This window comes from Meleagris gallopavo, chromosome 5 (assembly GCF_905368555.1).
Source record: "Meleagris gallopavo chromosome 5, MGAL_WU_HG_1.1, whole genome shotgun sequence".
Taxonomy (NCBI): domain Eukaryota; kingdom Metazoa; phylum Chordata; class Aves; order Galliformes; family Phasianidae; genus Meleagris; species Meleagris gallopavo.
Genome location: NC_139408.1, coordinates 23,238,738 through 23,261,449, shown reverse-complemented (window position 1 = coordinate 23,261,449; position 22,712 = coordinate 23,238,738). Strand labels below are relative to the sequence as shown.

The 22,712-nt window shown below is 53.7% G+C and overlaps 1 protein-coding gene across 3 annotated transcripts in view; it reads left to right on the top strand.

The window, feature by feature from the left end:
- DGKZ (diacylglycerol kinase zeta) overlaps positions 1 to 22,712 on the top strand; it is a 37,523-nt gene that overhangs the window by 1,416 nt on the left and 13,395 nt on the right. Inside the window, exons 1-15 of one of the 3 annotated variants that reach the window (XM_085224731.1) lie at positions 8,162 to 8,321; positions 14,987 to 15,744; positions 15,959 to 16,067; positions 16,731 to 16,826; positions 17,659 to 17,736; positions 18,061 to 18,117; positions 19,492 to 19,560; positions 20,017 to 20,088; positions 20,360 to 20,476; positions 20,563 to 20,634; positions 20,976 to 21,071; positions 21,328 to 21,410; positions 21,518 to 21,578; positions 21,981 to 22,094; positions 22,470 to 22,610. In XM_085224731.1, the coding sequence (XP_085080857.1) occupies positions 15,002 to 15,744; positions 15,959 to 16,067; positions 16,731 to 16,826; positions 17,659 to 17,736; positions 18,061 to 18,117; positions 19,492 to 19,560; positions 20,017 to 20,088; positions 20,360 to 20,476; positions 20,563 to 20,634; positions 20,976 to 21,071; positions 21,328 to 21,410; positions 21,518 to 21,578; positions 21,981 to 22,094; positions 22,470 to 22,610 (1,908 nt within the window). In that variant the 5' untranslated portion in view covers positions 8,162 to 8,321; positions 14,987 to 15,001. Of the gene's footprint in view, positions 1 to 4,941; positions 5,041 to 8,161; positions 8,322 to 14,986; positions 15,745 to 15,958; positions 16,068 to 16,730; positions 16,827 to 17,658; positions 17,737 to 18,060; positions 18,118 to 19,491; positions 19,561 to 20,016; positions 20,089 to 20,359; positions 20,477 to 20,562; positions 20,635 to 20,975; positions 21,072 to 21,327; positions 21,411 to 21,517; positions 21,579 to 21,980; positions 22,095 to 22,469; positions 22,611 to 22,712 lie in introns of those variants that run through there. The other 2 variants (XM_085224732.1, XM_085224733.1) reach the window with 2 other exon arrangements.

The window sequence follows — 22,712 nt, the reverse complement described above, 5'->3', positions numbered from 1 at the left end:
CTCTCTTCTGCTCTGGTTTCACAGCTGGCGGCAGTGGCCGTGCAGAGCTTCTTACAGTCTCTGTCCTTTCCCTCATATTAGTGGGTGTTTCTGGCTCCTGGAGGGTCCTGCTTCCTTGTGTAAGCCATTATTGCAGAGCATGGCAGAGCTTAAAGAAAGCATTTTAAAGCATTTTCTTCTTGTGCAGAGGGTTTGTGCAGTGCAGGTGCATGCAGTGCAGGAAATGCAGACCTGGCCCCGTGCAGCACGTGTTGCAGCATGGCTTGAGATGCCCTTCACACTGTTTGGTGTTTGGATGCTTTTCTTCCTCTGCTGCTTCTGACAGGGATGTGGTTCTGCCTGGGTGACAAATCCATCTCTCAGAGCTGTGAAAAGTTGTAGGGGTATAAGAATAGATTTTTAAGGGACATAGGGATGGAGAAGTCCCCACACACACCTCTGAGTGGAGAGAGCATGCTGAAGATGTGGAGGAGGATTGGCTGTGGGCTGCTGAGAGCTGCTGAATTTGTGCCCACCTGAACAGAGGAGCAGAACGTAGCTCCGAGTTCCAGTTCACTAGAAAGAATTGCAGGGTTAAGTGCTTATTCTCCTTTGTTTTGGAGAAGTACAGTCAGTCCCTATCCCCAAAATGCTTTTTAACAGTGACTGCTGAAGAAGTTTGCACCCCCTTGAATTTTGGAGTTTAGCCAGTGTATTTGGCCAAAGTAAGTGGAGAAGAAACTTTGCACTGGGAGATGAAGCCTTGCTCTGGGGAGCCCCAGCTGCAAGGAGGGATTTCCTAAGCCGGGCACATGCCACTCAGCCCTGCCTGCACATTCTGTCAAGAGTGCTGCTTGCTCAGGCCACAACAGCAGAAGGCACAGCTTGCTGTGTGCAGCCCAATGAGTGGCAGACTCAAGAAACAGGAGACTGCACCAATACTGGACACTGCTTGTCTTGTTGGACCCCCATGGTACCTGTCTGTCCCCAGGTTGGCACCCAGTGCATCATGGACATCTCACTGCAGGTGAATCCTGAGGGGGTTTTAAACAATTGGAGATGAGACCCCAAGTTCTGCTTGCAGCACATTAGCCTGCTGTGTTTTGCAAGCAGACTTATTTCTGTATCTGATAATTGCCTTAAAGGAGGGTGAAGTAATTGGCTCCAGCACTGACAGAGACAAGTGCACAATATGTGCATCCGGGCCACAGATGGGTAATTCTTCTAATTGGGCTGATAAAGAGATTGGAGCCAATCAGATAGTAGGTGGTTGGGATTAAATTTCCTTCCTAGGTGCCCTGTTTCTTGTGGTGTAGGTGAACAGCATGGTTTACCCCTTCCAGCTGGGAAGGAAGTACCGTGCTGGGGACACAGCTCTCCTCCTGCAGTTCCCATTGCCAGAGCGGAGAGCTGCTGATGTGTCTCCTAGTGGGTCTCAGAGTCTTTACGACATCCGCTCCACTGGGTACTCAAATGTGATGGTGGGTCTGATGTGGCAAGGCCATGCCAGCACAGCCTGGGAGCGTGCGATGGTGGCTGAAAGCCCTGATGGGCCTGCACTCAGCCTGGGGGCTGTGTGTCGTTGCCCTGGGAAGGTCTGTGGGTGGCACAGCATGCGGGTAAACGGCACTCAAGAAACAGAGCTGAGCGCCCGCCTACACCTCTCTGGGACGACGCTCGTCTTTCTGCTCGATGCTGATGACATGTGAGAGCCAGGGGAGAAGCACCTGTGGGAGCACTGGCTGCTGCCCAGCCTTCCCCTGAGCACCATGCTGGCACCACTGTGAACTTGTCATTCCTTTGCCCAACTGGCCCAAACCCAAGAGCTGGACACAGGGCTGAGGACCTGCTTTGCCCTCACACAAGGGTGGTATGTAGGCTGTGCTATGGGGCAAATTCCAGACGCTTCAAGGGCAAAGCAGGCAACTGTGGCAGCAGTGAAGATCTTGAGCTGTAAAATCAGCCCACTGTCAGAGCCCAAGCAAAGCTTACCTCGGGACAGGCTTTTTCACAAAGCACCTTGCTGCCAGCTCACTGTTGAGCAATCGAGAGGATGCCTCCTCCTCCTCCACACACGCAGATTTGGATCTGGCTGGCAAACCTCTTGCTCTCAGCTCTGCCAGCCTCATGCTCTGCTCCACTTGCAGGTGGCAGAGGGCAGACGGAGGGCTAGATCTGGCTAGCAGCCCCTTGAGAGCCCCAGCTGCTCCAGCTGAAGCCACCTGTGTCTGCAGGATGCATTGCTGCATTGCTGGCAGAGACTGGATCCTCACAGCTCTATCCTTCCTGACTCTTCTCCCTCTCCTCTCTGACGTCAGGGTGTGCGCCAGCTGCCTAATGGAGAGTAGAGCTGGAGAACGGGGCAGAACTTCTCATCTGATTCATAGCTGGAGCGTCCTTTCCAGAGATGTGTCACCTCAGCAAAGGGCTTAGACAAAGAACAGCGATCTTCTCTATTCCTGATGATGAAATTTATGGAAGAGGGAAGGACCCCCCAAGAGGGTTGCTTGGGTCCTGCTGGGCTGTGGGAACAGCAGGTGCTCATAGGGCAAGACCAGGTTCTGGGCAAGCGGAGATGCTCTTAGAAATGCATCCTGAGCCCTGGCAGGCAGATGGGCCTGCGGCGTGGGATTTCTTTCTGTCATCGTGCTGCCATGCCCAGGGAGCAGACAGTCTCTCTGAAGACTTGGCAGAGCCTCTGAGGATAACTTCCAACTCTGCTCTCCTTGCATCTCTGGCTTCTTTTTCCCAGGTGACTCCGTGAGCTGAAGCGTGAGAGTTGCTCTCAGCCACACGCTTGCTTGCTCGCATAACTGAGTAGTGAGCTCAGAAGCAGATTTAGGGCTCAGATTCCTTGGGACCACAAACCATCCTTCTCAGGAGAGCCTGGGGGGCTGGTAGGAGGTGAGGTGCTTTTGCCAGAGCCTTCTGGATGTAGGGCTTAGATGCAGGGCCTGCTTGGGGTCATGGACAGGGTGTGGAAATACCAAAACCTGTCATGCTAGTTCTGGAGCTGGCACCTGGCTCTGGAGGAATAAGTGCCTCTGTTTTGGTGATCTTGAGCCCGGGAACTTTCCTCAGTCCGGCTTTCCTGTGTTGCAAAAGCACAGTCCCCTTTCCTCGTGTTTCTTTTGAAACTTGCGGGCATGGCAGCAGCTGCAGTCTCTCTGGGAGCTGTGAATGCTTTTCCCTCCTCTGCATCAGGACGTTAAGTAGGTGGTGAAACTGCACCAGCACATGTGACAAGGCTGCACCAGGCAGGCAGAGGCGATGGTGTCCCCCGCTCCATGTCAGACACACGTGTTGCATCCAGCAGTGTTCTCCTCCTGCCCACAGTGTGGGGGTTTGGTGCGTGAGAGGGCTGATTTGTAATGAATTCTGAGCTCTGTCCTACTTGTCACACTGTGATAAGTATGACAAGTGTGACAAGTGTGACAAGACACTTGTGACACTGTGACAAGTGTGTCCTGCTAACCCAGAGGACCTCCTCTGGTCCCCAGCATTCTAGACAGCCTGGGCCTCCTGCTCAGCCCTGCCCGCAGGCAGATCATGCTTTCTGGGTGAGGCTGGCTGCAGCTCATCTCTGTGGGGCAAGAGCACTCTCAGGCTCCAAAATACGCTGTGGCTTTGCAGAAAGTCACATGGCCCCACTGGTTTTCTGTCCCAGGAAGTCAGAGAAGCTAACAAAAAGGCTCGTTACAAAGGGTTTTCCCCTCATTTTAGCACAGTTTGTCTCCCACAGGAAACGTGGTTGCCAATGTGGCCCATCTCTCAGTTGCCGTTGGCAGCCAGGTGTGGAGGCTACGCTCCCCAGCAGCATGGAGAGGATCGGAAACCACGGGGCAGGAGCACCTTAACCTTACTGGGGTCTGATCTGGCTTCACAGACAGGACCTGGGGCCGGAGGGTAGTCACATGCAGCCCCTCCATGTGAAAGTTCCCTCTCCATCAGATTATCTGTATCTCGTCCTGCCTCGCCATCCTGCCTCGCCATCCTGCCCTGGCCAGGATTCAGCACTAAGCCTCTTACTGCACAGACCTGAGGTCACTGTGCAAGGGAACATCGTGTGGGGCACGCTCAAATGTGGCGGGGTTGTTTTCTGCGGGGATTTTGCTCCCGATGGAGGCTGGCAGATGGCGGGATTAAGCAGCGGATCTGCTGGCAAGGCCCTGTGTGCCTTCCTGCTGCTGCACACAGGAGAGGGACCCGTCCCGTGGCACAGGGTCTGAAGAAAGTCCTACCCCCCCACTCCTTGCCAGTGCTGCTCACTACTCCTCTTGTGCCCACCAGCAGGGCTTGGTGCCTGCACACTGGTTTGGGGCAGGCAGGCCACCCTGCCCTGCCCTGCTTAAACAATGCTCCTTCATTTGAGGTCTGTCAAGTGCCTTCATAATTTATTTGAAATTCAAATCCTTGCCCAGGGCTGGCAGCTGGGGTGAAGGCTGCCAGGAGCCTGGCTGGTGCAGGGCAGGAGGAGGAGGAGGGAGGCACAGCCGCCTCCTGCTTTAGATGTGGCCCTGGTCCCCTAGCTGTGCTTCCTCAGCCCTCAGGGTTTGGGGGTACCAGAAGCTCAAGTAGTGAGTGTGGGTGCTGGGAGTGCCTGGGCTCTGGCTGTCCCGCTGCCCACAGCAGCTCTCTGGCAGGAGGCTGTGAGTGGCTCTTGTGGTGTTTGTTTTGGCCCTAGGGTTGACGTGACTGGCCTGGGCTGGGTTTGTGTCCCAGCAGTGGGATCATGATGCTGGACAAGGCCTCTCCTTCCCAGCAGGGTACTGCACCCTCCCCCAGGTATGCCTGTGAGACCCCACAGCTGGCAGCTGGGGAGGTGATACGGGTGCTGCCACCTCGGCACCAAGGCCATGGGGAGAGCGTGCAGGGAGGAGGGACATTGCCAGGGCAGCAGTGCGCCGGGTGGCTGGAGGCATGGATGGGAGGGCGTGCTGACCACTCTCTTTGTGTCCCCAGACTCCACCTGCCCCACAAAGGTGTCCTCCCTTGTCTCCTTGGCAGCCAGCCCAGCCGATGGGGATCCCGGAGGATAAGGCACCGGCCAGCCGTGTATAAGTACGTGGCATTTTTATTGGCTTGCGCAGGCTGTGCAGTTCCAGCAACTGCTGCAGAGAGAGAGCTCTCCTCCCTCCCACCCACGTCTCACCCCACGTCACCCTCCTGTTCCTGCGCTAACCAAGGCCACCGAAAGCCAGGCTGCTGCCTGCTGCGTGTGTCACTAACCTTGTACCTGAGGGCAGCTCGCTGCCGGACTTCCTTCTGCTAATGTGACAGCCCCATCCTGGTGGTGGTCCAGTGGAGGCATGCTGAGGGTTTCTTCCTCCATCTCCTGGCTGTCGTGGGCATGAGGGCTATAGCACTAGGCCCTGTGTAGCTGAGCGCTTGAATGACCTGAGGTTGGCTTATCTGGGTGGCCAAACAGCCTGAAGTTCAGTGGGTTGAGCATGCTAGCTGGGGTGGGAAACCAGGCCTGGGAGGTAACTGTGACTGCTGCCATGTGGTTGTTATGTGGGGGCCAGCACTGAAACTAACCATGGTGGGGGATCATGAGTGTTTGCAGGGAGGTGAGGGGATGGGATAGGTTTCCCTGCTTCCTGTGCCCCTGTGGCCTGTGACATATTGGCCTGCTAATGGTTTGTTTGCCATTTCCTGGCTTCTGAGCTTCCTGTGTGTTGCCCAGCATGCTGCCTCTGATCACAAGATGTCCAGCTCTCCCAGCCCTTAGGCACAGCAGCACTGCACTCCTGCAGGTGGAGATTCGGTAGCGGCACCATATGGCCGCTTTGCTCCCGCACACTGGTGATAATGGGGTTTGGAGAGGCCCAAAGCACTGTGGATTGAACACAAGAGGGCATGGTTGCTCTTCTATGGTGCGCACAAAAGGAAGGCTACTACAGAGGGAAGAGCTCTTAACGCTCCTTTCCTAGTGCTTGCTTGGTCTGAGTACTGTGAAACGGCCCTTCTGCAGGCCCGGTTTCCTTGCTTATGGGCCATTGCTGCATTTTTTGTCCTCTCTTCTGCAAGGGGAGCACCGAGTGCAGATTAGGCAGACAAAGGTGGCAGAGCAGTGACTAGCAGCTGGGCCTTCATGGCAGGAGCTCTTCATGGCCCTCGTGGCTCATGGGTGGGAGCGCCTGTTGTGCAGCCCATGCTTTCTGAAGCAGAAAGGCTGGTGCTGAGGATTGCTGGGAACAATGAAACAGGGTGAGCAGAGCAAGGTGGCCCTGCACTTAGCAGCCTGCAAGGTGCCAGCCCACATCCCAAAGGCTGTTCACTCTGCCCCAGCAGTGCTGTTTCGCCCAGGGTATCCTCTGCTGTACAAATGCCCATTAGAGGGTGTGAGGCAAGTGGCAAGGGGATTTGGGGCTGAGGGAGAGAGGAGGAAAGGAAACATGTGAGGGCAGACATGCGGAAGGCAATCACAGCAAAAAGGGTGGAGGAAAAAATCAACTTCTCTTCCTGTCCTACCTTTTGTAACAGGGACAAGCTGACCTTTTGCAAAACCAAAAAGTGATGGGTTTAGATTGCTGAGTTACTTGAATCTGTACATGGAACAGGGAGAAAAAGGCTGAGTAATACTGCTCCATGGTGAAACTGATGCCACAGATGGGACTAGATATCAGCAACAGGGTCACAGTTAAACCAACAAATGCCTTTTGGGCCCATGAGTTGGAGCTTAGTCATGGGGCTGTAGTGAAGGCTAATGAGATGGGGACAGTAGATGCTTTCCTGCCCCAGGCTCAGTGCAGGGTCCTGGCTTCTCAAAGTGCTGAGCCTTCCCCAGTTCCTGGCCCTGCTCCTTTCTTGAAGGGCCTGGCCATGGCTGCTGCTTGCTTTGGAGTTTGGGTGCATTTCCTCCATGGAAAGCTGGGCTTAGGGCTGTGGGCAGCTCAGTGCTTGTTGACAGCAAGATGGACAGCTAGTTGCATAATGATCTTGGTTTCCTCTGTGGTAAATGCAGTGGGAAAACACTCTGTCAAGCCCCAGCAGGCAGATCTCAGCAGGGACATCTCAGGACTCTGCTCCAGGGGCTTTGGTTGCAGCCTGCACACCTACTGGGTCAGCTGAGGCAGAGGTACCTGCTAGGGGGCAGCTGTCCCTCTGCCTGCTGCCACTGTGGGGTCAGGGCAGAGTTGGAGTCTGGCCCTGGGGAGAGAGGAGGAAGGAAGCAGCCTGGTACCAGGAGCTGCTGGATATGAGCAGGGAGAGAGCAGAGCTTTTCTCAGCGAGCAGACACTTCCTGCTGCCTGCCCGGGTGACTCCAGCTGCCAGCAGCACGAGAGCAGGGCTAAAAACAATCCGGCAGCAGTGCTGACATTTGTTAATGTGAACTCTCCCACCGCTTTGCAAAGACCTTGTGCTCCACCTGCGTGACAGAGCTGCGGCGGAACCCTCAGGCCTGGCTCTCCTCTGATTAATGGTTTCCTGTGATACCCATCGGCAGCACAGCCGCGGGAGGACGGCTGGCCCTGCCTGCCTTTGCCGCTCTGGCAGCGATCTCTGTTGACATTTTGTTATTGTCGTTTTACTGTCTTCTCTCCCCGGTCCCTGAAGAGCGCTGGGTACGGTCCAAGCACACGCAGGCTCGCACGCCCGCGCGCAGAAAGAGCTCCGGCTCTAATTTTAGCCATGACATGTATGCAGGGAGTAAGCAGCCGGGAGGAGGCAGAGTGTGAAGGGATGAGGAGGTCCCAGCTGCAGGGCTGCCGTGACTCACCCTAACTGGTCACCAGCACTTGCTGCTTTGGGATCTGGGGCTCCTTCCTTGTGGGCATCTCGGAGCAATTTGGCCATGGCACAGCCCTTGCCACAGCATGGGGAGGGAACAGGCTCCTGCCAGGTCCTGGGGCTGCACAAAGGATGTCCTAAGGGGATGGGAAGGAATGGCTTCGGGGGAAACTGTTGCATGCCATGTTTGCAGAAAGGGTTTGGTTGTGAAACATCACCTTGGGGTGTCACCTCCAAGTGCCTGTGCCAGAGCGGATCCCTCTGCTCCCACACTCACACAGCACTGCATGTTCTACAGGGGCAAACCAGGGTTTTGGATCTGAGGGGACAAGCAGCTGGGTGCCGGGGATCCCTTTTCTTCCTGGGCCTCTTTTTTTTGTGTGTCCTTCACCGGGGGTGAGCCTGACTGGGGCTGTGTGCAGAGGAAGTGCAGCTGGTTATTTTAATGAGCACTGTCAGGGTTTGCAGAGCGGGGAGGAGGCGGAGGGAGCAGTGGAGCACTCGCTCGCCAAACTAGGACTTGGTCGGGGAGGGCTGGCCCGCCGCTGCTCCGCAGCTACTGCTGCCCGCTCATCACCTGCGGGGACTTCAGCGCCATTCCGGATCAGGTCACAGAGGCTTTTCCCCACGCTCTGCCCTTCTTTACTCTCCTGCTCCTCATTCTTCCTGCACCTCACTGCTTTTGGCTTTGCTCACTGGGAGAAGGGGGGGCTGGGAGAACTAGCCTGGAGGGGGTGGGTTCAGTCTGAACGGGCACTATGTCCTAATGTACCAGGTAGGAGGGGGGGGGGGACAGACTCCTGAGCCATCAGCTGCGCTCCTGCCCAGCCGTGCTGGTTTCCAGAGGCTGGGATGAGCCACAGCTGTTCCATGGGCCGTGAGCAGGGTTGGCAGAGGGGCTTTGTGAAACCCAACTCTGGCGCTTAGTGTCTGCTGCTCTCCCTGCCAGAAGTGGGTTTCCAGCTGCTCATATGAGGCACAGGGTATATCCTGCCAGCACGTGGAGGAGGCAGGCAATAGGAAACCTGCAGTGTGGCAGAGGACAGTGGAATGGGGAGCCAGCCTGTGCCCTGCCAGGCTGTCCCTAGCCAGCCACTTGGCCCCAGGATAGTCTGGGGAGGGCAGGACTGACTTCTGGGCTCCCGGCATCTCTCCTGGTGCTGGTGGCACCCTGTGCTTTTACTGAGGGCAATAGGATGCCCTTCTGCTCCTCTGCTGCAGGTGTCCAGCCCCATCTCTGCATTATCAGTGTCTGTAGCTGAGAGCCTTAGGCTCCCTTAGCTTTGCTCCATGCTTTTGAGAGGTCTGTGCAGCCTCCCCCACTCCCAACCTGGGAGCTGCATTCCTGCCTGAGCTGTGTCCCTCACACTGGAGCTTTTTCCCTGTGCTGGTTTCATGCTGCTTCCCTCATGTTGCTGCACAGTCCCCTGCTTGGGCACCATGCTGGGAAGCTTTCCCCCAACTTTCCATATGTAGGGGGATCTGGGAAGGGGCAGCTGGGCTATGGACTGGCTTCCCTTTAAGCAGGGAGGCATGGAGCTGTGGGCATCTGCTACAGGAACAGATGGCTCATCCAAATTGCCTAGGCTGGCCTGAACTGCTGCTGTTTTGCTGTTCTGCAAAAGGAGCTCTGAGAGATCAGGAACTTTTTAACATCCCTCTCAGCCTGGGTCACGGGCAATGCTGATGAAACCAAAATAGAATCTGTGCAAACTGCTGCTGCCCCATCCCCTGCTCTTGCCTGACCCTTGCGCTCTGATGTTTGTTTGCCCGCTGCAATTCATTAAGGATAATTCACCTTCCCAGGCTGTCACTGTGGCTGCTTGGCTTTCAGCATAGAAGCCAAACAGCAGTGGCTTGTTTAAATCAGTGCTGGCTAATTTCTTGATAACCAGGAGGCAGATTATTTAGTGCAGTGGCAAATAAACTTCATAATGTTATGATGGTGGAAAGTTGTCAAGGGATATGAATGTGCAGGCTCAGCCCAGGAGCCTCCAAGGAGACAGCTTTAGTTTAAATGAAGACAAAACTCCATCTTTCATGGATTTTGGGAAGGAAATCGCATTGTTGTAATGGGAACATTACTCTGAGCCTTAGGGCTGGCAAACTCTTGACTTTTTGAAGTATAAGTGGAGAGGCTGAGCTAGCCTGGCAGGTATGCTTTAAAGCAGGCCTGCGGCACATTGAACCTGGCAGTGGGACTGGGCAGGGCACAGTGCTCTGTACCCCTCCCTGCACTCCCAGCCTCGAGGTACTGTTTGGGATCTGGGACAGGAGGAGCAGGGAAGGTGTGGGTTCATGTTGGGCACCCAAGCCCAAGCAAAGGGGTGGTAGGACGGGAGCCTGGAGAGAGGCAGGATGGAGCTGCCACCAGCAGGAGGTGGGACTATGACAAGAATTGTATTTACAAAAAAAAAAAAAAAAAAGCCTCAGACCCCTCTGCTCCCATCTCCTGTTCTTCCCAGCAAGCCTGACCTTGGGAACACTTGGTTGTGCATCTTGTGAATGGCCTGGCAGGAGGTGGGACAGCTGGTCCCTTTTGCCTTATTTTGGTCAAGGCACGGCCAAGTGCTGGGGACTGCACACAAATCGCTGTGTGGGCTTGGGTGTCTCCTTCAGTACTTTGCTCTCTGGATGAGCTTCCCATGAGAAACTGCAAAGCTGCAGCATTTCCTTTCTCCCACTTGCCTCTGAGCCCTGCACAAAGCAGCTGCGAGCATCCTGTTGCTGCCTCCATGCCTCCTGCTCTGGTTGTTTGGGGAAAAGGGATTTTGCAATACTTTCTAATTAAAATGTCAGTGAAGATGCTTCCAGGCAGTGCCTTTTGTCCTCTGGGGACAGGCTGTCAGTGTGGAGGGACAGGGGCTGCAGTATGACAGATGGGTATCATCTTCCCTTTGACAGGCTGGAAGAAAGCAGTGAGGGTCCTGCTTTAACCTGCTTGCTCACAGCATCCTCAGCTCCTGGTGGAGCACCCAGAAGGGCTGAAAGTGGCAAAGGATTATGGTTAGCAGTGGCTGCCTGTAAAGCCTGGTCCCATCCTTGGGTGTTTTGTGTGGTCATCTGCCGTGGGCACCGGCAGTCAGATAGGTGCTGACTCTGTGCCCTCTCACCAAGTCCTTGCTGCCAGCTGGGTGCTGAGCTGCGCCGTGGAAATCTTGTCCCCTGAAAGAGGGCACGTGAGTGAGTTTTCCATCTGGCCATTGTCTGCAGGGATCCTATTACCATTCATTGTATGGAACGTGTCAGACCTTGCAGGTTCTTGGATCAGGTCCCTGCACTGGCACTGTTGCAAGGTGGCCTGTATGTGTGCAGCAGAAGGTTGCGAGTTTTGCTTTTGTTTGGCCTCATTCTCTGGACGAGCGGTTGTGCTGGGTCTGTGCCCTGGTGCTGCCTTCTGGTCTGTGCTGCAGAATGTCACATACTGTCATAGGGGCTTTATGGCACACAGAGGCTGAGCTGATATTGCTGCCTTCAGTTGATGGCACAACTGAAGGTGTTCTTGGCTATGGTTTGCCACAGGCGTGCACTGGTGAGCATGACCCACAGCTCACATTCTGCACTGCTGCAAAAGGCTCATGGTTTGGACGGACGTGCTTCTGGTCATCTCAGTCCTACGAGCGGTGCAGCATTACTCACACATCAGCTGCAGTGATGAATCGGAAGGTAGAGGGGCTGATAGTGCTGGGAAATATGAGCTGTTGTCCACACTGTGACAGCTGTCAATTGCTCATGCAGCCCACAGGCAGTCACTGCTTCTGTCCTGCTCCTTGCTGGTGGGGGTTGTCTGCACCCCACTTCTGAGCTGGCTGAGAGCTGGTGTGCCTGTGCCTTGACTATTCTCAGACCTTTCTGCCTTGGAGCCCACATTCACACTGCCCCTTGTGCAGCTTCTGCCTCTGGATCATGATGTAGGACAAATTACAGCTGGAGTGGAAATTTTGGGTAGAAACCATCTATGCAGAGTTTGGGAACTTGCTCACCTCTCTGCAACCACAGCCCTGAGGGCTTCACCATGTCTTGACCAGCCTGTTCCCTTCCCTGTCTGGCACAGGCACTTCTTCTGCAGCATGCAAGCTGTGGATGGGAAGTGAGGCTCCATGGAGCTCAGGAGATCTTGGCATCACACACAGGTGTCTGTTAGTAACGCCTCTTCCCAGGAGGTGAACTGTGCAAGTCACTGTCATTGCCAGGGAGGAGAGCTTGTAAACTGAGACAGGCTCTTGTCTGCATGATGGCAGCTCTGGTGCCATAGCACCCACCCAGCCCCTGCAGCAAGTACTGCTTCGCAGACTCAGCCAGGACAGATTCTCATCATGGAGAAGGGCGAAACACGGGCTCCCTCCTGTAGCCCCATGGTTGGAAAAAATGCTTTCCAGTCAACTAACTAGAGGCTTGCTGAAAGATCTGCTGATGGTTTTTTCAAGTCCAGACTTTGAGGCTTGTTTGCCTGGCATCCCTCTCCTTCTGGGCCTGGCAGAAGGAACGCCGGGGTGGTGGGGTAGAACAATGGCACAGGCAAGAGGACTGAGCAGCGTATTGCACTGCATCCCTCTGTCTGGGGACACAGAGGGCATGGTCAGCACAATACCCAGAGATTTGCCTGAGGCTGCTGGAGCAAAGCGAAGTAATGGAGCTGAATATCAAGAAACTCTCTGTGATGTGGTTAGAGCTTAGAGCTTATGCCTTGAGGGACGCTGTGCAGAAATCGATCTGTCTGGTTTTGTTGCTGTCACCACCAGGGGATTGATAGCTGCTGGGTGATCAGGGTGCCCATATCAGCCGATCCATGAGCTCTCTGTCCAGTGAAGTTACAAGGTGCAAGTTTTCCCTCTTTGATCACTGCTTGGCTTTCCAAGGGTGTTTATATCCTGCTGCCGAGATTAGCTCTGTCCTTAGAGCACAGGGCTGCATTTTTCTCTGAGAGCCCCAGGGGTTCCTGCAGCACCTTCCTCCTCCCCCAGCTCTGCAGGGCAGCACACACTCTGGGATACGTTCCTGCTTCAGCAAGGTCTTAGCCCACCAGCACCAGGCAGAGAGCATAATAGGCTGAGGAGCTCTGAGGGGTCTTGTTCAAAAAAATCTTACCAAAAGCTCCAAGTGCAGATCACAAGCTGACTCCTTCCTTATTCACAGAAGGAGATTGAAATGATTGTGTAGAGCTGCATGCAAGTAGAGTTGATGTCCTAGTGCGTGCAGCAGTATTTCCTTTTCCTCCTACTCTGCAGATGCCAGGCTGCCTCCAACTAGCCCCCTGAGCTAACAGCCCAGTGATGCAGCCTGCAGAGAAGCAACACACTGTTCTCTGTTGTGACTCAACTACCAACAGTCTTTTCACAGAAGTGCGGAGGTCACAGAAATGTCAATAGTGTTAGGCCACGGGCTGCCAGGACACAGCTCTCCTTCAGCAGCACCTGGTGCATGGTGCTCTGATGGTGCACGTCAGTGCTGAACACTCCATGCAGTCAGTCACTGCACTGTCAGCAGCAGCTCTCAGTGCCTGCACTGTACTCTTTTGAGCTCAGATTGGAAGGCAGTTGCAAGCAATGGGGATATCTTCACCATCAGATCTGAGCTGCTGCCACGTGGTACTGTTATGGGCTGTCAGATGATTACCCAGCAATAACCTTCACTGCTGATGTCTAGAGCGTGAGTCCGTGTGCCTCTTTCTGACAGCTCTGGAGATAAAAAAGACCATAATCAACCAGTAACCAAACATAAATGTCAAGCCAAGGATGTTCTAGCAGGTTTCCTCATGAGAATGTGGTGTGAAAAGGAAGGAAGCTGTGTTGAGAGATCTTCCTGCCCAATGCAGCAACTCAGCAAGCACTGCATTAGCTTTGTGCTGGTGGAATATCTGGGACAGAAAGAACTACCTGTTCAGCTCACTCAGGATATAGGTGGACAATTCTGTCTCTCCCAGCAGCTTAGCCTGGCCAAGCTTGCCACACTTGAGCAGTTCTCTCATGTTGTCTTTTTTTAAACACATTTTATTTGTTCATGTAGTTTTTAACACCTATTGGTGATGATGCAATTCACAGCAGTATCCCACTGATGTTGGGGAGAAGGGACAGGAATGGAGTGCTGCAATGACAGGGACAGGCTGGAAGCTGGCTGGTCAGCAAGACATGGTTAAGTCCTCTGGAAAAGCCTCATGGGCCTCGGTGGTGTGATGGGTACTCTGCTAGTTACTGGGTGGGGATGGGTGTACATGCATTACTCGCTGTGATGCAACTTGAGAAATCCCTCCGAGGTGGTGGTACTTTGTTTTTGCTTTCAGTTCAGCAAGGCTCTAACTCCCCTAATGCTGCTCTCTGAATTGCACATTCCACTGGAGAGCATCACTATTTTTTTCCCCCCTTGTCTGATATTACCAAGAACAGATATGATAGTGAGACTAGAGACTTCCTGGCATAACCAGGTTGGAGGCAGAACTAAACCTTACTTTTCTGTCCTCCACCTTTGTAGCAATTGAAGATTCAGAATTTGCTTCTACCATGCTCTTTAGAGGCTTGAAACAAACTGGCTCTGGAGAATGGGAGTGCTGGTACTAGTCAGAGTCAGCCTCTTCCGCTCTGACCTTTGCATGCCAAGCTGAGAGCACTGAAACTGCTGCTGCAGCAGCTTCCATCTGTGGCCTAGTGCTTTTCACGGACAGCTGCAACACCCTGGCAACACACTCAGCTTTGAGGGAAAGGTCAAGAGACCCGTTAAAGCTCTTTCCAAAACGAGAGGGAAGTTTTGAGCAGGACAGATAGGATGATTTTCCTAGTTCTCCTCTGCTCCAACTTTCTCAGCCAGCTCCACCAAATGTGCTTGTCCTGCTTTGACTTGCCTGATTGTTTTCCTTCTTTAGTGCTTAGTTTCCATTTGCCACGAATTCTGTGGGGCTGCTGCTGCTTGTGCTGAATGGTTATGGCTCCAACACCGGGAGTGCCAGCACCAGTGGAGAAAATAGTGGTGGGGCAGAGAGCAGGGCTGGCCTCGCCAGGGCAGGAGCTCATCCATGGAGCAGTCTCATGTGTGATTCTGAGGCTGTTTTCCTCAGGCTAAGCTGTGAAAATAAGCATAGACTGCCTTAAGAAGAGGCTTTGAACTAGAGAGGCCCAGACGCTCCCAGTGGGTCCAAGAGGCTGGACCCAGCCCTGCCATACACCATAGCACCCAGCTCTCTCAGCTCAGCTGCTCCAACTATGCTCTGCAAACCTGGGGCCATTCCCAGCCCCGCAGATCTGTGGGCAGCCTATTTAATTCCTCCTTTCTGTGTCAACAGCCACCGCCGGGCACAATGGAAACCTTTTTTAAGAGGCACTTTGGGAAGAAGAGGCTGCCAGGCCCACGGCGTGCCAGTGTGGTGGCTGTGCCCACGGGCAAGGCCCGCCGCCGCTCCCAGGCTGGGCTGCCTTCTGCTTCACTGGCCCAGCGCCGTCGCGGCTCGGGTGCCCCGCTGCCAGCTCTCTCCTGTTTGCCCCTGCCCCGCCGCCGCGGCCCCCGCCGCCGCTCCAGCACCACACCACCGTGCCTCAGCCCCCGCTTTGCTGTGCAGCAGCAGCGTGGGGGCTGCTCACCAGCCATTGATGCCACGCTGCTGGGGCCCTCCGTGCTGCTGGCCGGCCTCCTCCCTGCTGGGCAGGAGGGTGCCGGGGATGCCTCCAGCTCCTTGCCTGCAGAGGATGGTGACGGCAGGGTGGATCGGGGCAGGTGGTGGGCCGAAGAGAGCTGGCTGGGCATGCTGCCGCGGATGCGGCCACTGCAGGCCAGGCTGCTGACACGGGGCCCTCGCTGCCTGCGCCGCGCCTCCTCCCACCGCCTGCCTACTGACATTGGCTGCAGCCGGGCTCCCCACGGCCTGCCGGGCCGCTACCGTCGCCTCAGCCAGCGCCGCCGCTCCAGCGATGTCCAGCGATGGCCTGGGCTGCTGGCCACCACTCACACGCGGTGGCTGGCCCAGTGGTGTGCAGGGGCTGCCTTCCCTGAGTGCTTGGAACCAGAACCAGCCTGCTGCCCTGACGGTTGGAGCCCCAGGCTGCTGTATGTATGGCGGTGTGCAGGAGGTGATACTGTGGGAAGGGAGGCTGGGGTGGGCAGGGAGGGATGGGCAGGGCTATGCGTACCAGGAAAAGCTGCTTCAGGTTCCACCGCATCTTGGAGAAGCATCTTGGGGCTTTTGCCTGACAACCCAGCAGGCTTCGACATGCCATTCTTCCTCCCCTGAGCTAATAGCTGGCCCTCCTGTGTTTTCCAGGAAAGCTATTGCCAAGTCCAGCCTCCAGCACATGGTAGCCCAGCCAAACCCCGCACTAGCCCTGAGGAGTGACTCAGAGAGGCAGATACGCAGCACTGTGGACTGGAGCGTAAGTGGTGGTGTGCTTTGCTGGGCGTTGTGTGGGACAGGCTCCTGGCCAGGAAGCAGCAGGCTCTTCCCATGCTAAGGCTTCCCAAGTGACTTCGGCTTTAACACTTTTATGGCCTCCCCTGTGCCACCAGCTGGTGCCACTGTCTGTGCTGCTGGCAGCACCCCTTGGCACTGTGAGGAGATGCATGGGTAGCTCCTCGGGAAGGTGGCACAACTGCTCCTCCAGCTCAGCTCCTGGCAGTGGAGGTTTGCTGGTGGCTGGGGCTGAGCACAGGACAAGCCCCTGCTCCTCCACAGGCAAGGCCAGGCAGGCTGTAAGCTGCGCCTTTAGGTCACAGAGTGGAAACTGTTTTTCATGTGATGAAAATATTCTCCTTTCAGGTGTTGGAAGCAGCACCTCTATGCAGGACATTTTGCAGCTGGGCTGGAGATCTTTGCTACGGGATCTGAACAAGGGGAGAGTTGGTTTCCAGGGGCAGTCTTATTTCCTCTGTGCAGATGTTGGCCCTGGTTTCTTGATGAATCTTGATGCCTTGCCAACACCCAGATCCATTTCTTCTTTCGCACCTCATCACATAACTCGACCCTGGCACAAAGCAGTTTAGGGACTGGGTGATCATTTGAAGATGCTCAGATGAGCACGTTGTCTTGTGCCTTTCAGGAGACTGCAGTCTATGGGGAGCACATCTGGTTTGAGACCAATGTCTCTGGGGATTTCTGCTACGTTGGGGAGCAGAACTGCATGGCCAAGCTGCTGGTAAGTTGCCTGGGGTCACCCGCATCCCCTGCGTGCTCCTCAGCTGCAGGCTGTGCTGCCACCCGGTGGAGAGACCACGAAGGTCCTGGTGCTGAGAGAAGTGAGGGTCTGGGGAGCTGGCAAGGGGAAGAAAACGTGTCTCTATGTGCTGCAGCACTGCATGCCTAGTGTCTGCCAGTGCTGCCATTCAGTTTTCAACAGGAGCCCAGTGTAGAGCTGCACACAGCTGCAGGTCACTGCAGGGAGGGGTTGTTGGGATCACACATGCTTAGTGGAAGAATCTGAATCCAGCTTCTCTGAAAAAACCTTTCAACAGAGAGGAAGAATGAGCAATGGAGACCCAGGCCTGCTGTCTCCTGTCCTTGCATGCCTGTATTGGAGCCCCAGCAGGCCTTGCAGCAACATAACTGCACATCTCTCTCCCTGCTTGTGGATGCAATCCTGCTCGTGGTGCTGGATTTGCAGCACTGATGCCACCATGTGCTGCCCCCTAGCCTTATACTGCCACCAGATGAGCCAGAGCTCTGGGTCAGACTGTGAAAGTGCTTCCCAAACGATGTCCTGTGTTGTTCTATGGCAGTGTCAGAAAAGGCCAAGGACTGCTTTGGCAATGGGAGAGCACCTTCCTGTTGTGCTACAGACTCGAGCATCTGCTCTAGGCACGTGCTTAGATCCTGTTACTGGCAAGGTGTCTAGATTGTACAAAACTCCTCTAGGACTTGTTTTTTACATCCTGAGATATATGAAGGATGCATGAGAAATGGTTGAATTTCTGGCCTCCTGACTCTGCTGTTCACATGCATGTTTTTCCTCCCATTTTCTCATCCTCCAGCAAAAACCTCTCTCCAGGCGTAAGTGTGCAGCATGCAAGATCATAGTGCATACACCCTGCATAGAACAGCTGGAGAAAGTGAGTAAAACCTGTTAAGCCCTCTCTGTAGCTTCCAAAGCTCTGACAGTCTGATACTGGCATTCCTTTCTCTGTGGTAGCAAAGGAGGATTGGAAACTGCAATGTGTTGCTGGAAAGAGGGGTCCTATGAAGAGTCAGTACCAAAAGGAGCACTATTTACTCTATTGGGACTCCAGGCCCCATTTTGTTTAGTGACAGAAGTGGTGGGTTTTTCAGTCAAGCACTGAACATTGCCAGAGGTTCTGCTCTAGTAAAACAAACTCCAGTAGGTTTCTTCTTGGTGGTGATTTTACTGATTCCTATCATATGTGTTCAATCCACAGATAAATTTCCGCTGCAAACCTTCCTTCAGGGAGTCGGGATCACGGAACGTACGGGAGGTGAGACGTGAGCCTTGGATGCTGCCTAGGGCTGAGCACTTGCCTTTCCAGTTTGGTTGCAAGCGGATCAGCTGCTGCCAGCTCGTTGCCCATCAAAGTGCTGGCATTGTACTGCCTTCTGGCTCCAGAGGGAGGTGCAGTAAAGAATGTTTCCTTGCCAAGCAGGAGCACAGTCTGGGTGTAAGAAGAAAGGAGATTGCAAGAGACAGAGCATCTGCTGCTTTGTATGTTATATAGCTCATGTATCTGCATGGGAGGAACACGCAAACAGTGTTTCCTGAGAAGGGCAAAGAACCCCTCCTTTGCTGATATCTAAGCCAGTAGAGGAGGCCGCGGCAGGCAGCAGTTCCCCAAGTTTCCTACAGTTTGGCAGGAGGCAGCGCAGGCTCAATTCTTGCTCAGCTTTGCCCAGGGTGCCACAGGTGCTCCTACAGCAATGGAAGGCACCCACAGTGGTGCTGTTGGACCTCTTTTGTCTGCATTGTAATGTAGTGGGTGTAAGCTGGGACCTGCCTGCTGAGCTGCACTGGTGAAGCACCTGTCAGCCTTCGTGACTCATCTTCCACCCTCTCTCTCCAATACTCCTCAGTTCACTTAAGGGCATCCCATTTCCATAGAAAAGCATTCTTCCAGAATTTTTGCTGCCTGGGTCAGTCCCCCTACAATACTCAAAGACTCCACTGTGAGATATCCCTGCTTCCACAATCCTGCAAGCACCCGCCCTTACCCACAGTGAGGCTGTGGGCAGGGAGAAGGTGCCCATGAGCAACTCTGTTCCTCTCCTTGCAGCAGGTTAGCAGGATTTTATCTGGGAAGAAGAGCAGGGTGAATTGGGCATGGGGGTTTGGGGACTGCTTCTTTCCTTGAAAAACACTGTTAGAACTGAGCAGGTTGCTAGGAGCAGGCAGCTGACTTGGCTGCAGGCACTCCCATCGTCTTGCTGTGTGCAGAAGCTGTGTTTCACTGGGAAATTTCACTTTGCACTGGCACCTTTTTCATCCTTCACTTTTGTCATCTGATCAGAGATATTAAGAGAGAGGGATATGGTTTATGGCCAAAGTAACATTATAGGCTACTGCTTACCCACTCTGTTGTTTGCTTTCTGTGATTCTATCTTCAATTTCTGATGCTTCCTTTCTGATTTGGTTCTTTGTTTTGTCTTGTTTTTTCCTTTTGTTTGAGCACCACAATTTGGTCTTGTGCCCCTAAGTTCTTTGGCTTTGCCTTCTCAGAAGTTTGGTGCTGGCGCACAGGGGCAGCAGGCTTGCTGCAAGAGCAGAGGTCCTGGCTGGCTTGTGCCTGTTCCTCTTGTCTGTTCCTGTGTCCTTGTATGCATTGGGACTTTCACTTTTTTTTTCTTTTTTTTTCCTTTAGCCCATAGTTGTCCGACATCACTGGGTGCATCGGAGGCGACAGGAAGGGAAATGCCGGCAGTGTGGCAAGGTGTGTTTTTCACATCTTGGTGTGTTTTTCCTCAGCCTGAAGGGGAGCTAAGGTCAAACAAGGGGCAGTAGCAGGACTGGGAAGTAGAAGAATTCCTGCCTAACATACCGCTATTCCTGCTAGGCAGGAGCAGCCTGTGGCAAAACCAAGACTTGTGGCCTGTTTCACACAGTGAAGCACTACATAATTGCTACCTATATAAAGTTGTTCTCCCCCTGGGCCCTATCAGTCCTAGAAGGGACTGTGTTTCTGATGCACTATCCCTGGGCAATAGAGATGCTCCTACAAAGAGCACAGCAGTCTCCCTGGTGCTGTAGGGTGGTGGTTGGGGCTCTCTGATAGGGATCTAGAGGGCTTCAGCTGCCAGAACATTCTCTTTGTGTATCTGGGAAAGTCCTATTGGATGGTAGAAAGCTGTAAGGGAATTCCCTAAGCCTCTCAACCTTCCCTCTGCAGGGTTTCCAGCAGAAGTTTGCCTTCCACAGTAAGGAGATTGTAGCCATCAGCTGTTCTTGGTGCAAGCAAGCGGTGAGCAAAGCCCCATTGAACATCTGCTCTAATGACCTCTGCTTTTTGCTGGGACCTCCCAGGCTTATCCTCTGCGGCCTACCACTACAGCTACTCTTACTGAGATAGCTGGGAGCTGTTATGGGAAGCTTTCTTCTTAGTGCCTCCTAGGGGAAGCCCTTCCATTATGAAACTCCTGCATCACTTCCTACAGCTCTCCTTTCACTGGCACAGGGCAGCTGGGAGGAGAAATGGAGTGGGCTGAGTTTTCTCTGTCTCTCTGCTTCTTCAGTATCACAGCAAAGTGTCATGTTTCATGCTGCAACACATCGAAGAGCCCTGCTCACTAGGGGCTCACGCTGCTGTTGTTGTTCCACCCACCTGGATTTTGCGGGTCCGACGGCCCCAGGTAAAGCATATCAGCTCTCGTCTTTTTGCATGGCTCCTTCTTACCCAGCAGTTCCTCATATAGTGTTTGGGTTTCTTTCTTTTCAGAATCCAATGAAATCCAGTAAGAAAAAGAAGAGGACATCATTCAAGCGAAAATCCAGCAAGAAGGGTGCTGAGGTAAGAGATGAGAGGGGATGGGGGTGACCTTGTGTTGGAAAGGTAGAGGTGCAGTGAAGAGCAGAACTGGGAAATCAGGGCACTTTTCAGGGTCTGCACTGAGGTGCGAGGTGGAGTAGAAGGGGGCTGGGGCAAAGAGGAGCCTTGGGAGTGGCTGAAGATCTCAGGTTGTCACAGAGGTGAGAAAGGCTGAGAGGTGAGTTATGTCTGTTGGCAGGGCTATTAGATTTATGCAGTGGTTGGATATTCTCTTCTTCCACTCTTGACCTGCGTGATGTTAGCTGGAGGTGGGAGTTTGCATTTCACTAGGTCTGTTAATGGACCTGTGGTGTCTCTTGCAGGAAGGGAGGTGGAAACCTTTTGTCATCAAGCCCATGCCAGCTCCTCTCATGAAGCCCTTGCTGGTGTTTGTGAACCCCAGGAGTGGTGGGAATCAGGTATGGCCTTGCCCTTCATCTCCCTGAGAAGGCAGCTCTTTGTCATTTGGCTACTGAGAACTCAGAACATTTTTGGTAATGTCTCAGCTGCAAAAGGGACTAGAAACCTTTGCTGTTAGTTTGCTTCCAATGCTGTCCTCTTAACCCAGACTTTGCCTGAGTAACCCAGAACACCACTGTATTGACCTGTCACCAGGCTTTCTTCCCTCTGTTCACTGAGAACTGCCTGTTACCTGAAATCTTTCTTACCCCCTAGGGAGCCAAGATCATCCAGTCCTTCATGTGGTATCTCAACCCACGGCAAGTTTTTGACCTCAGCCAGGGCGGTCCCAAGGAGGCGTGAGTACTGTTTGCTGTATTTCAGTTTACCCCTGCAGTAACACATTTTCCTGGCTGCAGTCTCAGTGTCTGTGCCCTCCCCTCCTGACCCTCCTTGCTCCTCGCAGGCTGGAGTTGTACCGCAAGGTCCACAACCTACGGATCCTGGCATGTGGGGGAGATGGCACGGTGAGTCCCCCAGCCCCTTCACACCCACGCTACCCTTTGCAATACCCTTTTGGCAGCCCTTCTCAGTGTAGTCGAGAACAAGGCAAAATGTGTGCATTGTGTCTGTGATACAGCTGGTAGCACCAAGTACTGTGGGTCCCCTCATGCACAGCTCCCAGGTGGTCTAGTTGTTCGGAGTGTCTGCATTTGTGGCCCTTTCAGGGGAACAGTGTCCCCACTCGGGCTGCTGGTATCTCCTGCAGCACCCCATTTGGAGTATTAAAGAATGTGAATAGCCTCAGAAGTGGCAAAGGGAACCTGTCTCTGCCTCTCTGGCTGTGGTTAGTATGTGGCTCCATGTCATCTTCACCTGCCTGTTGTTCCCTGAAATAACCAACTGTTCCTCTGCACCCTCTTTCACAGGTGGGCTGGATTCTCTCCATTCTAGACCAGCTGCGCCTCAATCCACCTCCTCCTGTGGCCATTCTGCCGCTGGGGACAGGCAATGATTTGGCCAGGACACTGAATTGGGGCGGGGTAAGTGACAGGCAGAAGAGCCAGCCGTGGCCAGATGTGGACAGAATGCTTCGACTGGTGCATTTGCACCTACTTTTCCTAAATGCAGACCAATAAATAAGTGCCATTTGGACATTACCGTTCTTCTGACATACAAACTATTCTGAATTAGATTATAATATATTAGAACATTAACAAAAGCAATCATTTTTTCAAACTTTTGGGAGATTTCTAGAAGGAAGATGCATTGTTTTTAAAGTCCCATTTGGTTATTATGCATTCAAGTAGAATCTCTTTTCCACATACTTTCCTCTGAGATGTTTTTCCATAGTCCACTGTCTCTGAGACACCCCTGGGAGGCAGATAGAAGACTCACCAGGTTCTCTGATTCGCTAGGGTTACACAGATGAGCCTCTGTCCAAGATCTTGTCACATGTAGAAGATGGGAACATTGTGCAGCTTGATCGCTGGAACCTCCATGTGGAAGCAAACCCTGAAGCAAACCCTGAGGAAAAGGATGAGACAGCTGCTGACAAGGTGGGACATCTCTCTGCCTTAGTTCCCTGTTCTGCTGTCCTATCTGCTACACTTATGCAGGACAGCAGGTGGGCTGGGTGCCACACTGCCTTAAGCCCCTGT